Here is a 12527-nt window from a genome sequence, read left to right on the forward strand (position 1 = left end):
GAACTACGCCACTGATCTTATTTTGGGAGCTGCGAGGGTGAGAGCTGCAGGGCCCTTCCCACAAGAGCAGTAGGTGCATCCAACAGGATAGCTCAGTGTTGTCCAAAGGCATGCTTTCAGCATCCATCCCTGCTGAACCATCCCCTGCCCACTTCCCAGCCCGCTTAAACTCAGGCTAGGAGCCCTGTTGGGTGGCTGGCTTAGCTGTTCAAGTTGGGACACCCCAGCCACAACCAGGAGATTAAGAAACCCCTTTGTGTTACTCAACTTGACTCAGGCTCCTTAAGGGCCCTGCGGCAAAGCTGGCCTGCTGACACTGCAGAGAGTTATGTGCACCTGGGCCTGATCTGGGTAACGAGGCAGGGCAAAATTGCTCCTCCTGCAGCCTGACACCCACTTTGTGGGGATGTTAATATCAACCCCCCTGCAAAGAAGGGCAGGGACTCCCAAGTTGGCTGTGAGAAAGGAGCTCTTTGCTGTTCCAGATTAACCAAGTGCCTGGGGTTCCACACCATGGTCTCCTAATCATTACAGTGGTACCTCGGGTTAAGAACTTAATTCGTTCTGGAGGTCCGTTCTTAACCTGAAACTGTTCTTAACCTGAAGCACCACTTTAGCTAATGGGTCCTCCTGCTACCGCCGCACCGCCGGAGCACGATTTCTGTTCCCATCCTAAAGCAAAGTTCTTAACCCGAGGTAATATTTCTGGGTTAGCGGAGTCTGTAACCTGAAGCATATATAACCTGAGGTACCACTGTATTGGGAAAGAAGTTTTTTTGTGGGCTTAGACTTTAAAGACATGGCCAGTGGTATTAAATAACAGCGTCCCTGAGCATGGGCAGAGTTGCGCCCTGTCACCACTGAACAGCCACAGCTAGGATTTGGAGGCAGGGTTTTCTGGTCTGAAAGTGTTTCACCAGTGTAAGTTGGGAGCAGCTTGGTTCTCTGAGCCCTGGAGGGGGAAAGCTCCCTGCCCCTCTCCTTCCATCTCTCTTCCTTCTACTTCTTCATAGCTTAATGTGGCAGGGACTTCATAAACCTCTATGTGAGAGCCAGTGTGGTGTAGTGGTTAAGAGCGGTAGTCTTGTAATCTGGGGAACCGGGTTCGCGTCTCTGCTCCTCCACATGCAGCTGCTGGGTGACCTTGGGCCAGTCACACTTCTCTGAAGTCTCTCAGCCCCACTCACCTCACAGAGTGTTTGTTGTGGGGGAGGAAGGGAAAGGAGAATGTTAGCCGCTTTGAGACTCCTGAAGGGGAGTGAAAGGCGGGATATCAAATCCAAACTCTTCTTCTTCTTTTTCTTCTCCTCTATGTGTCCAAAACAAAACCACCCCACTCTGGCATTGGAAAGCTCCAGCTGTTCATTGCGTAGTTTGGGATGCCACAACCAGGGATGTTTATACCCCTCCCAAACTCTAATTTTATAGGATCCAACAAAAAAAATTGGGGGGGGGGGGAGGAGTTGGTCCTGTCTCCTTTGCAGAGCATGAAGCTCTCTGTGAGGTTGAGAGTCCTCCATGCAATAACCGTCTTTTTCTTCCTATCCCTTTTCTCCTTAGTTGTCGTACTGGACTTTGCCAAGGCACAAGGGGATCTGGGCTGGCTCACCAATCCCTATGGCGCGGGGGTAAGTCTTGTTGTCAGGTTTCTCCTGCTTTAAGGAAACTGCTTTGTGCAAGCAGTTTCCCTGCAAAACACAAGAGTACGCTGCCCTTTGAATGGTACCCACCCCTGTCCTTAAGTTCCTGATGGTGAGATCATCCCCATGTCCAATGGATTTGTTCACAGGGCAGTGGGTTGCTAGTGGAACTGAAGCTTGGGCGTTGCTGATTACCTCACATTATAAAAGGAGGAGGAAACAGGGGTAGGCGTCTTGGGAGAAATAAACGGCAGGTATAATGACTTGGGGAATGTAGATTGAATTCTTACATCTGCTTCAGATGCTCCTTTCAAAGCAGAGGCAATATGAGCATGGAAGGAAGAGAAGAATTCCTAAGCAAACTTTGCATTAAAAAAACACACACACCCCCAAGAATATTTACTTGGGATTAACATGAGTGGCTTTTAAAGATTTACTTTTATTTAGTTATTCATTAAATTTCTGTCCCTCCTTCCCATAGGAGCCCAGGACAGCAAACAGGATTTTAAAAATAAATAAATGAATGAATGAATAAAAGCCATCTAATATCCTCATAGCTAAACAATTTCAAGGTTGCCAGAAACAGTATATATTTGAGCCATCGAACACTTGGGTGAATCAAAACATTTCAAATGCCTATCTTGTTAGTGAGAGAGGCAGGGGCACCTCACTAAAGAGGGCCTTTCATAAATGAGGAGCTGCTACCAAGAAGGCCCTGTAAAGGCTCCTTGATGGTGGGCAAAGGCCATCTCTGAGTATCTGATGCTTGGAACAGTCAGTAGGGGAAATCTGTGGCCTTCGTGTCTGACTTAGCAGCTTCCCAGGACAGCAGATTAGCCATAGCTGAAAATGAAGGCGTTTTTTGTGGTGCGCTGCTGTTTCCAGTGGCTGTCACTTCCACAGATTATTACTTGTGCAAGAAGAAACATTTCCTCTAACGGCAGCCATTTTTCTCTTCCCACCCCCAGTGGGATCTTCTCCAGAACGTCATGAACGAGTCCCTCATCTACATCTACTCGGTCTGCAACGTGATGGAAGGGGAGCAGGACAACTGGCTGAGGACCAACTGGATCTACCGCGGCGAAGCTCAGCGCATCTTCATTGAGCTCAAGTTCACCGTCCGAGACTGCAACAGCTTCCCCAGCGCCACCGGCACCTGCAAGGAGACCTTCAACCTCTTCTACACGGAGTCAGACGTGGATTACGGCATCAACTTCCAGAAGCGCCAGTTTCGCAAGATCGACACCATTGCCCCAGACGAGATCACGGTGCGGGAGGACTTTGAGACGCGCAACGTCAAGATCAACATGGAAGTGCGCTCGGTGGGCCCCCTCACCCGAAAGGGCTTCTACTTGGCCTTCCAGGACATTGGGGCGTGCGTGGCTCTTCTGTCTGTCCGGATCTATTACAAGAAATGCCCCAAAGTCTTCCGCAACATGGCAAGCTTCCCCGAGACCATTGCTGGCGCTGACTCGCAGGCCTTGGCGAAGGTGTCGGGCGAGTGCGTCAAGGATGCCTTGGCCAACGAGGACCTGTTCATGCATTGCAACTCGGACGGGGAGTGGCTGGTGCCCATTGGCGAATGCCGCTGTCGCGAGGGCTACGAAAAGGACGGGGACAGCTGCAGAGGTAACTAGGCTTTGCTTCTTGTTTTATTCCTGCGTCACTGAACTTCCCAGTCGGCATTAGGACAAAGCAATACTTGTAAGAGCCCAGTGAAGGGAACGGAGGGTGCAATTGATGTCACAATGCCCCTACTTCATCCTAGTCACCCAAAGCCCACCTGAACAAAAATGGCGCTTCCATAAAGTGTCCAGGGCAGGCTCTATGACTTCTACAGATGTGAGGCAGCTATTGCTGCTGTTCCTCGTGGCCCTCAAGTTGCTGTTTCTCTTTGCCCTCAAGTTGGGAACTTGACTTCCGGGGGGCATAGTAAGCATAGCACCCACAAGGACTTCCGGGGGGCTGTTATGTCAGCATAGCACCCACAAGGACTCTGCCCCTCACGCTCCCAGTCTTTCCAGCTATCTGACGCTGGTCAGGTGCAAACAGGCAGGTTCCACTCTGAGAAGTGCTGGATCGGTCAGGTACCAGCAGTTTCTCTCTACTGGGGCCCATGGAAATGTCAGACTTCTAATCCTTTGTCAACTCACATGAGAGCCCCAGGAAATGTGTCTTCAAGTTTCTTATGGGATGGGCTGGCTGTTCTCTTCTTCTTTCATGCCCCCACTTCAAATCTGCCTTAGCAAGCCACAGGAGTGGGGAGACGACTAACAGGAAGCCAACCCATAATGTTCCTTTTTCTCTGCAGTTCTGTCTTGTCCTGCTGCATGGTCCCAGCAGATTATTACTATTTCTCAGCCAAAGTGTTAATGTCGCTTGTTAAGTATTTCACTGCTGCTACCCCTTGGTCCATTTGTTTGGTGAAGTTTGATATTGACAAAGGCTGAAGATAAGTATTCTACACTTCTCCAGTCTCCAGTCTGGCCAGAAACGTTATGCATTCAGCATTTCTTGCAGTGTGTATGAGAGAGAGAAAGAGACCCCCCTTCCCCACCCCCTCAGCCCCGGATCCTAAAAGAGCCCTCAATTCCAAGTTCTGGAATAGTGGCCTTTGTGCATCAGGACTTTCTCTGTTAGACAAAGAACCTAGGAAGCTACCTAATGGCAAGTCAGATCCTTGGACCATCCATCTCTCTCAGTACTGCTGTAGCCCCTGCACTGCCCTTCTGTTTCGGGGGATTCAAAATGTGGAGAGAATCGGTTAACAGGGGATTGTGGATCAGTAGAGAATCAAGTGGCCTCGCAAGTCAGCTCATGTTAAAGCTCATGTACATCTTGTATATAGAAGTTTCCAGGGTTGATTCCATTTTACCAAATTCCTTTTTTATACTGCCATATAGAGGAAGTGAGAGCAGCAGCCAAGTCCCCTCCACTCACACCTGTCTTGCTCTTCTGTTCCCCACCAATCCAGCTGAGTGAGCCCCCTTCTTGGAAGGTGGGGAGTTGTGGGGGGCGGCAGGAGGAGGCAGCTGCCAAGAGGCTTTGCTTCAGGAATGTGCCTGGGTTTTGCAAAGAGAGAGGGAGAAGGAGATAAGGAACCTTGAAGGTTATGGAGTAATACAGGCATCTTGAGAAAGCATTCTCTCTCCCCCATATACACTATCAGGCTCACCTGATAGAGGCTGTTATCTCACTTCCCTCCTGCATGATATCGGAGGCCAAAGGGGGAGCCAAAACATGGGGAAGGGAGCTGCTGGCTGCTCAGTTTCTTCAGATGGCCTCTCTCCAACGTCAACGAGAAGGAATTCAATTTTTCGATGGAGTGGACAGACTCCATGACTGGAGAGAGCTATGTACCCCTCGGGGGAGACATGGCTGAACAAGTCTACATTTAAAGGGGGTGCGATTTTACCTTCTTACTCATTTTTTAGCCACACATGGGGTGCAGTGGGGCTCAGAGAGGTGCTAAGGAGCAACTAATCTCCATTGAGAGTGATGCTGCTTGGCCTCTGGAGATCCAGAGATAGTTTTCTTGCTGCGGGGGACTGGACGGAGGAGCTGGGGTGGACGACTGGACATTGAGTCCACTCCCTCTGTGGTTGATAACCACCTCTTGCTGGAGTTTCAGTGCCTCTGAGCTTATGCAGAACACATGTATCTTGCTGCCGCTCGCCCTCCTGCAACCATGTGCGGGATTTCATCAACAGCCAAATTCTTTCTTTTTCTTTCTTTCTTTTAGAGAAAGGTGAGAGTGTTGCCTAGAAACACTTGTTTGATTTCCCATCTAGTCTGGCAGGGCGGGGAGTAGGATGTGTTGGTTTGGATTTGGAGCAGAATAGAGGATTTCTCTCCTTTCCTCCCTGCCATTCTACAAAGGCACCCAGCACTTGCCCCGCACCCCCACACCGCCAACAGTGCTGGTTTGCAGACCCAGCCTGGTTTCCACAGTGACAGCCAATGCCTTTGTCCCACCCTCTGCATTTGTCTGGTGCTAGGGGAGATGCCGTGCGTGGGGGGGCTGCTTCTCGGAATCAAAAAGAAGAAAGGGTGTTCTTGGCTCCAAGAGTGATGGCGATGGGTGGAGAGGAATAACTGCTGTTGTTTCCCCCCCCCTAACTCCTTTCTGCCTTGATCTTCCTTGTTACATCCCTGCCTCTCAGCCGCACACCTAGGAGAAGTTCCCTCCATCAGTTGTTTCTTGGGGGGGAGGAACGTAGAGCCATTTCCCCCCTTCGAGAGCCAGTGTGGTGTAGTGGTTAAGAACGGTAGTCTTGTAATCTGGTGAACCGGGTTCGATTCCCTGCTCCTCCACATGCAGCTGCTGGGTGACCTTGGGCCAGTCACACTTCTCTGAAGTCTCTCAGCCCCACTCACCTCACAGAGTGTTTGTTGTGGGGGAGGAAGGGAAAGGAGAATGTTAGCCGCTGTGAGACTCCTTCGGGTAGTGATAAAGCGGGATATAAAATCCAGACTCCTCTTCTTCTAAGCCATTTATTCCTTGAGCGTTTTGCAGAAGCCTACCTGCCTAACCCCAGCTCCTTGGTACTTTCTCTCTCATGATGGGATAAGCTGCTCCTCTGTGGGCCCCTCTCCCACTTTTCCAGGCTGCCCTCCCCTGTTAGCTGCCCCAGCCATGGCACAGCCCCCCTCTGGATCTCCTAATCTGGGCCTCCTTTCTGAAAGGGGGAGCACCTTCCCACCTCCCCCCCCATTCCCTTCTCCAATGGCATCTCCACCTCCAGTGAGCCTCCAGCCTGCCTCAAAGCATCCTTAACAGCAGCAGCAGAAGTAGTAGCAGCTTCCCATCTTCTCTCCAATCCATCTGGGGAGATGTGGCAATCATACGCAGACCAAGCACCCAGCCATCTTCCACCCCCAACTAAGCCCCAAGCCTTGGACCCTTAGCAGGGGTGTCTCCAAAGACACTGGTCCTCTGTCCTATGTGAATGGGGGCATTGTTTTCCCCTGAGAGAGAGTGAGAGAGTATGTGTGCATCTGTATATGAGGCTTGGGTAGGGACCCCGCTGGCTTATAAACTCGCCCTCATTAAACCAGACTGGCTGTTGGTGCTGTGAATGGCAAGGGCTGACATATCCCTTTGTCCCACTCCGCCTCGCTCTCCTGGCTGTCTCCTTGCTCCTCCAGCCTTGATTCATGGCTGCTTAAATGGCTTGCCGCGCTCTCCAGATTTATCTGGCTATCTCTTGGCATCAGCGTCTGCACGATTTCAGGCGACACCCACACGCGACGCTCAGATTTCACCTGCTAAGGAATCCTGTGTAACCCCCCCAAAAAAAATTAGTGCCATGGGAAGGCCTTGGGAATCCCCTAAATGATGGCCTGCTTGGCATTCCCTCTTAACTGGGTCAAGTCACACAAATGAATTAGTGATTGGGTGGTGAGCTTCCCTTCTCCTCCAATAAAGGTAAAGGGTACAGGGACCCCTGACCATTAGGTCCAGTCGTGGGCGGCTCTGGGCTTGTGGCACTCATCTCGCTTTATTGGCCGAGGGAGCCGGCGTTCAGCATCTGGGTCATGTGGCCAGCATGACTAAGCTGCTTCTGGCAAACCAGAGCAGTGCACAGAAACACCGTTTACCTTCCCGCTGGAGCGGTACCTCTTTATCTACTTGCACTTTGACGTGCTTTCGAACTGCTAGGTTGGCAGGAGCAGGGACCGAGCAACAGGAGCTGACCCCGTCGCAGACCTTCTGATCGGCAAGTCCTAGGCTCTGTGGTTTAACCCACAGCGCCACCCGCACCCCTCTCCTCCAATAGTGGTGTTTATTTTTCTCGCCCTGGCTTTTTAAACATGGAATTTCTGGGAGGAAATAGCTCCAGCGTGCTAGGTGTTGCAAAGAGTACAGAGTAAGGCAAGCGGGTGTCGCTGCATTTGAGTTTTCTGGCACCAACGGGTATTGGGCAAGGAGGAGACTTCAGAATCTCTGCTTGGCGGAGACCCTGGGGGTTGCAGCAAACTGCACTGGGTGGGGGGGCATTGACTTCTGCTGGCCTGGCCACCCCCCACCTGCACCCTGCCCACACGTTCCACCATTGGGCTGTAGCTGTCTCCCTCCCAAGGCCAGTCGCATTCTGCAGCCGCGCTTCCTCCAGCGGGAGGGGGGCGGGATTGGAAAAAGGAATTTGCCCTTTTGTGTAAAGATACTCTGACCTCCCATCCCTCTGGCCTCTGTGAAAAGGGAGGCCCTTGGGCAGGAAACAAAGGCAGTTTATCTTCAGGAATAAACACAGATATTCTTGGCTTCCTGCACACATTCCCGCCCCCCCTCCAGCCCCTCCCCCGCCCATCACTCCTTTTTAGCTGCTGCTGGCAGGTTCTGTGCTGCCACCAGCCATCACCATCTCTCTGTGTGTGTTTTTGCCTCCCTCCCTGCTCTGGCCTTCAAGTAAGAGAGATTGCCAAGGAGGGTTCTATTCGCTTGGCAACTCGGGGGCTGGCTGACAATATCTCAAAAGGCCAACTGCCCACCCGCCAGAGCCTCGGCATGGCATTGTGTGCTACTGCGCTCTTGCCTACGGCACGGGGCCAGCCGAGTGGCATCATGTTCAGAAGGTGAATTATTGAAAAAGCACCAGGGCACCTGCCAGCAAACATTCCGCTTCTTATGTTTGTATGCAATGGTCCAGCTCTCAGGACGTACCTTTTGTATTGATGGTATTAGTCAGGCTGCGACGCTGAATGGGTTTAAAAGGTGTCCCCCTGATTGGTCAGGCAGTAGGGCTTGATTGCTTGTTTTTTAAAAAATGGGTGCCTTAATACAAGTGTTTATTTAAAACCGCCCATGGCAAGAGCCCTCTTCGGAGTCGTCCTCTCTCGCCTGCAGGAGGGGGTGCCTCTTCTGAGACGGTGCATTCATGCATCCTTCCACAACAGTGCATGCTTTTTGCTCCAGGACATTTGTGTTTTACCCATATGCAAACTTAACTGCCATTGATTGACATGCTCTTTTAAATGGGTTGCAAGCCTAGTTTATGCAGAAACGTTGTACAGTGGTACCTCGGGTTAAGTACTTCATTCGTTCTGGAGGTCCGTTCTTAACCTGAAACTGTTCTTAACCTGAAGCACCACTTTAGCTAATGGGGTCTCCCGCTGCCGCTGCGCTGCCGGAGCATGATTTCTGTTCTCATCCTGAAGCAAAGTTCTTAACCCGAGGTACTATTTCTGGGTTAGCGGAGTCTGTAACCTGAAGCGTATGTAACCTGAGGTACCACTGTATTTTTTATAGAGTTGGAAGGGGACCCTGAGGATTGTCTAGCCCAACCCCTTGCAATACAAGAAAATGCAGCTGTCCAATTCATGGACTGAACCTGCAACACCACACTCTGACCTACTGAGCTATCCATAATCAATCTAAGATTTTAAAACTGTAATGTGAAATCACGGTGCAAATGATCAAATGAGTCATGCTGAGCTGGCCGCTGTTCCATTAAGGCCCCCTCTGGGCTATAGTTTAAAGGTAAAGGGACCCCTGACCATTAGGTCCAGTCGTGACCAATTCTGGGGTTGCGGCACTCATCTCGCTTTATTGGCCGAGGGAGCCGGCGTACAGCTTCCGGGTCATGTGGCCAGCATGACTAAGATGCTTCTGGCGAACCAGAGCAGTGCATGAAAACGCCGTTTACCTTCCCGCCGGAGCGGTACCTATTTATCTACTTGCACTTTGACGTGCTTTTGAACTGCTAGTTTGGCAGGAGCAGGGACCGAGCAACAGGAGCTCAGCCCATTGCGGGGATTCGAACTGCCGACCTTCTGATCGGCAAGTCCTAGGCTCTAGTTTAACCCACAGCGCCACCCGCGCTACAGTTTAGGGGACTCCAAACTGATCAAGAAGGTGTTGCCATCTTATCCAAGTTTATTAAACAGTCATCTTCTGCAGGGAGTGGTTTTGGGCTCCTGTGGATTCTGAACTGCTGTGAGGTATCAACAGACCAGGTGGGGGGACAGCAGCAGACACCTGGTGGGCAACATCCTCTTCCACCCCCCTCACAGCCACCACTCCCTGTTAATACTTCGTACTGGGGAAGCAGCTGCCGGCACACCTGCCTGTGGAAGTCCCAGGGAGAGCCTCGACTTGCCCAATAATTGCACACGGAAGCGAGTCTTGGCCAAGGGTGGCTGCGCTTATCTTTTGTGGGCATTTAACCACTCAAACTAGAAATGTGTTCTAGACTCCTTCAGATGGCAGCTGTGGGGTGGCGGTGGGGGAGGGGGAAGGGAGCATTCTCGGTCCCTTCCAGCCCAGACATTTACTGCCTCCTGGCACACTCTGCAAGTCCAAGCCAGCTGGGCTTAACTGCACACCTTTTAAATATCGCTTAAGTAAAATCTTCTCTCTTTCTTCTGATACCCCATTTTTAAAATACAATACACTCCTCTAGAGACTCCTTACACTGTGTTTAAAACCAAAATCGCATTTGGATAGAAATGGTTTCTCAGACAGCTAGTCCTAGTCCAGAAGGGATGCGGGTGACGCTGTGGGTAAAACCTCAGTGCCTAGGACTTGCCGATCGCATGGTCGGCGGTTTGAATCCCTGCAGCGGGGTGCGCTCCCGTCGTTTGGTCCCAGCGCCTGCCAACCTAGCAGTTCGAAAGCACCTTCAGGTGCAAGTAGATAAATAGGGACCGCTTACCAGTGGGAAGGTAAACGGCGTTCCGTGTGCTGCGCTGGCTCACCAGATGCAGCTTCGTCACGCTGGCCACGTGACCCGGAAATGTCTGCGGACAGCGCTGGCTCCCGGCCTATAGAGTGAGATGAGCACACAACCTTAGAGTCTGGCAAGACTGGCCCGTACGGGCAGGGGTACCTTTACCTTTACCTTTACCTTTACCTTCTTCCAGAAGGCAGAAGCCGAAAGAGATCCTTTTTCTGGAGGGAGCAGAATTCCCCACCATAATCACCTAAGCACCCTTTTCTACACACACACACACACACACACCACCTGCCTTTGGTAGCATGACAGTTTTACAGCCAGCACTTTTGTTTCTAAGCAAACTGAGAGATTGCAGACCACACACACAAGATATTGAAAGAGGTTAAGACTGGGGATGCTGTTTCTGGGGAGCCAGCTTTCAAGAACCAGACCCTCTTTTCCATTTAACAACCTGGGGGGGGGTGTACGTGCGTGTGTGTATCTTTTTTAAAAAAACAGCAATCTCTTGAGTGTAAGTAAAGTTCCATCTGGGGCAGAAGTTTGAAAATGCGGGAAACCATTTCAAATAGCTAAGATTTGCTATGTTCAGGGGGACTGTTAACAAAATGGTATTTTGTGGCTTCTATTCTGCAGCCTCAGTTATGGCCCATCAGATTCAGGAAAGGATATTCCCCACTCCAGCCCAGCCTGGGACATTATCTCTTGACATCAGGGGCTACTGTGACCAGGCAGGATGGTACAGAGTTCCATTGGGAAGACCATGGCATTTTCTCCAGGCACCAAGATGCTTCTACCACTGTCTGGTTCACAGGAAGGTTTTTGAGTAGGCGGTGTTTTGAAAAATAGTTTCTCTGCATTGAATGGAATGGAGTCTCTGCCTGAGGGCCACTGGATTGGTGCGATCCTGGTAGCAGTGCCCATAGGGGGCTGTTGCTTGCAAGAAAGGAGTCCTCATGCCAGCTACTGACTTAAGGCAAAGCTGTAAGTCGGGCCGCATTGAATGCTTTCCAAACGGGAACAGGAGGCTTCCAAAGAGCTCTTCCTTTGTAGATCCCTCAAGGAAGTGACGCGATTCCAGGGGGATTTTGAAGAGCAAACTGAGTTCCTATGGAAGAGTTTACTCATGCAGGAAATAAGTAAGAGTTGCTCGTCTCAGGCATTAGCATAGGTAGGCTGGGGCTTTCCTCTGCACGTCCTTCCACCCTCCCCTGTAATGTGCGTTCACCATGATGCATGCACAGTCACGAGGCACACTGGAAACCTGAAGAAGCAGCAGCAGCAGTAGAGGTGCCCCAATTGATGCTCACGTCAGCTTGGAGTGTGTTTTCATTTCCACTGAACAGATTAAAAGGACCTGAGTGTGTCTCCTCCTTTGCCAAGTATTCTTTGAAAACTAAAGTGCTTAATGATCTTTGGATTTACAGTGGTGCCCCGCAAGACGAATGCCTCGCAAGACGGAAAACTCACTAGACGAAAGAGTTTTCCGTTTTGGAGGTGCTTCGCAAAACGAATTTCCTATGGGCTTGTTTCGCAAGACGAAAATGTCTTGCGAGTTCCTGCGGGGTTTTTTTCCTTCCCCCCCTTTTTTCTAAGCCACTTATCCGCTAAGCTGCTAAAAGCCGCTATAGCGCTAATCTGCTAAGCTGTCAATGGGCTTGCTTCGCAAGACGAAAAAACCGCTAGACGAAGAGACTCACGGAACGGATTCTTTTCGTCTTGCGAGGCCCCACCGTACCTTTTTCTTAAGTTCTTGTGGAACTATCATTCCCATTGAACACATGGGGAACTAAGATCGAACAATGACTTTGTGGTTTGATTTGAACTCCGGTCTTTCTGATAAAAGTCATCTCTCCATACACCGGTCTGTGTTGTCGGCCATGGTTAGGATCCCCAGGAGAACTAACCCAACCCTTCTTTTCTTTGCAGCTTGCTCACCTGGGTTCTTCAAAGAGGACATCTCCAACAATGCCTGCTCAAAATGTCCCTTGCACACTCTGCCGTCTTCCGAAGGTTCCACCTCGTGCCCTTGCGAGGAAGGCTATTTTCGGGCTTTGACTGATCCTGTTTCCCTGCCATGCACAAGTAAGTGGGAGATCTAAGCGGTACGATTGCCCAGGAAATGATAAAGGCTTGCTGTGTTGACGGCTATCCGCTTGGAGATTCATCAATGTCCAGAGGCAGTTTGCAAGTATTTAATGAAACCAAGCAACCT

The 12527-nt window shown here is 50.7% G+C and overlaps 1 protein-coding gene across 2 annotated transcripts in view; it reads left to right on the forward strand.

Moving 5' to 3' along the window:
- EPHA2 (EPH receptor A2) overlaps window positions 1–12527 on the forward strand; it is a 39166-nt gene that overhangs the window by 9660 nt on the left and 16979 nt on the right. For both annotated transcript variants that reach the window (XM_079986856.1, XM_079986857.1), the window contains exons 2-4: window positions 1561–1628; window positions 2609–3269; window positions 12242–12397. In XM_079986856.1, the coding sequence (XP_079842982.1) occupies window positions 1561–1628; window positions 2609–3269; window positions 12242–12397 (885 nt within the window). The remainder of the gene's footprint in view (window positions 1–1560; window positions 1629–2608; window positions 3270–12241; window positions 12398–12527) is intronic.

This window comes from Podarcis cretensis (assembly GCF_951804945.1).
Source record: "Podarcis cretensis genome assembly, chromosome: 8".
NCBI classification, from domain to species: domain Eukaryota; kingdom Metazoa; phylum Chordata; class Lepidosauria; order Squamata; family Lacertidae; genus Podarcis; species Podarcis cretensis.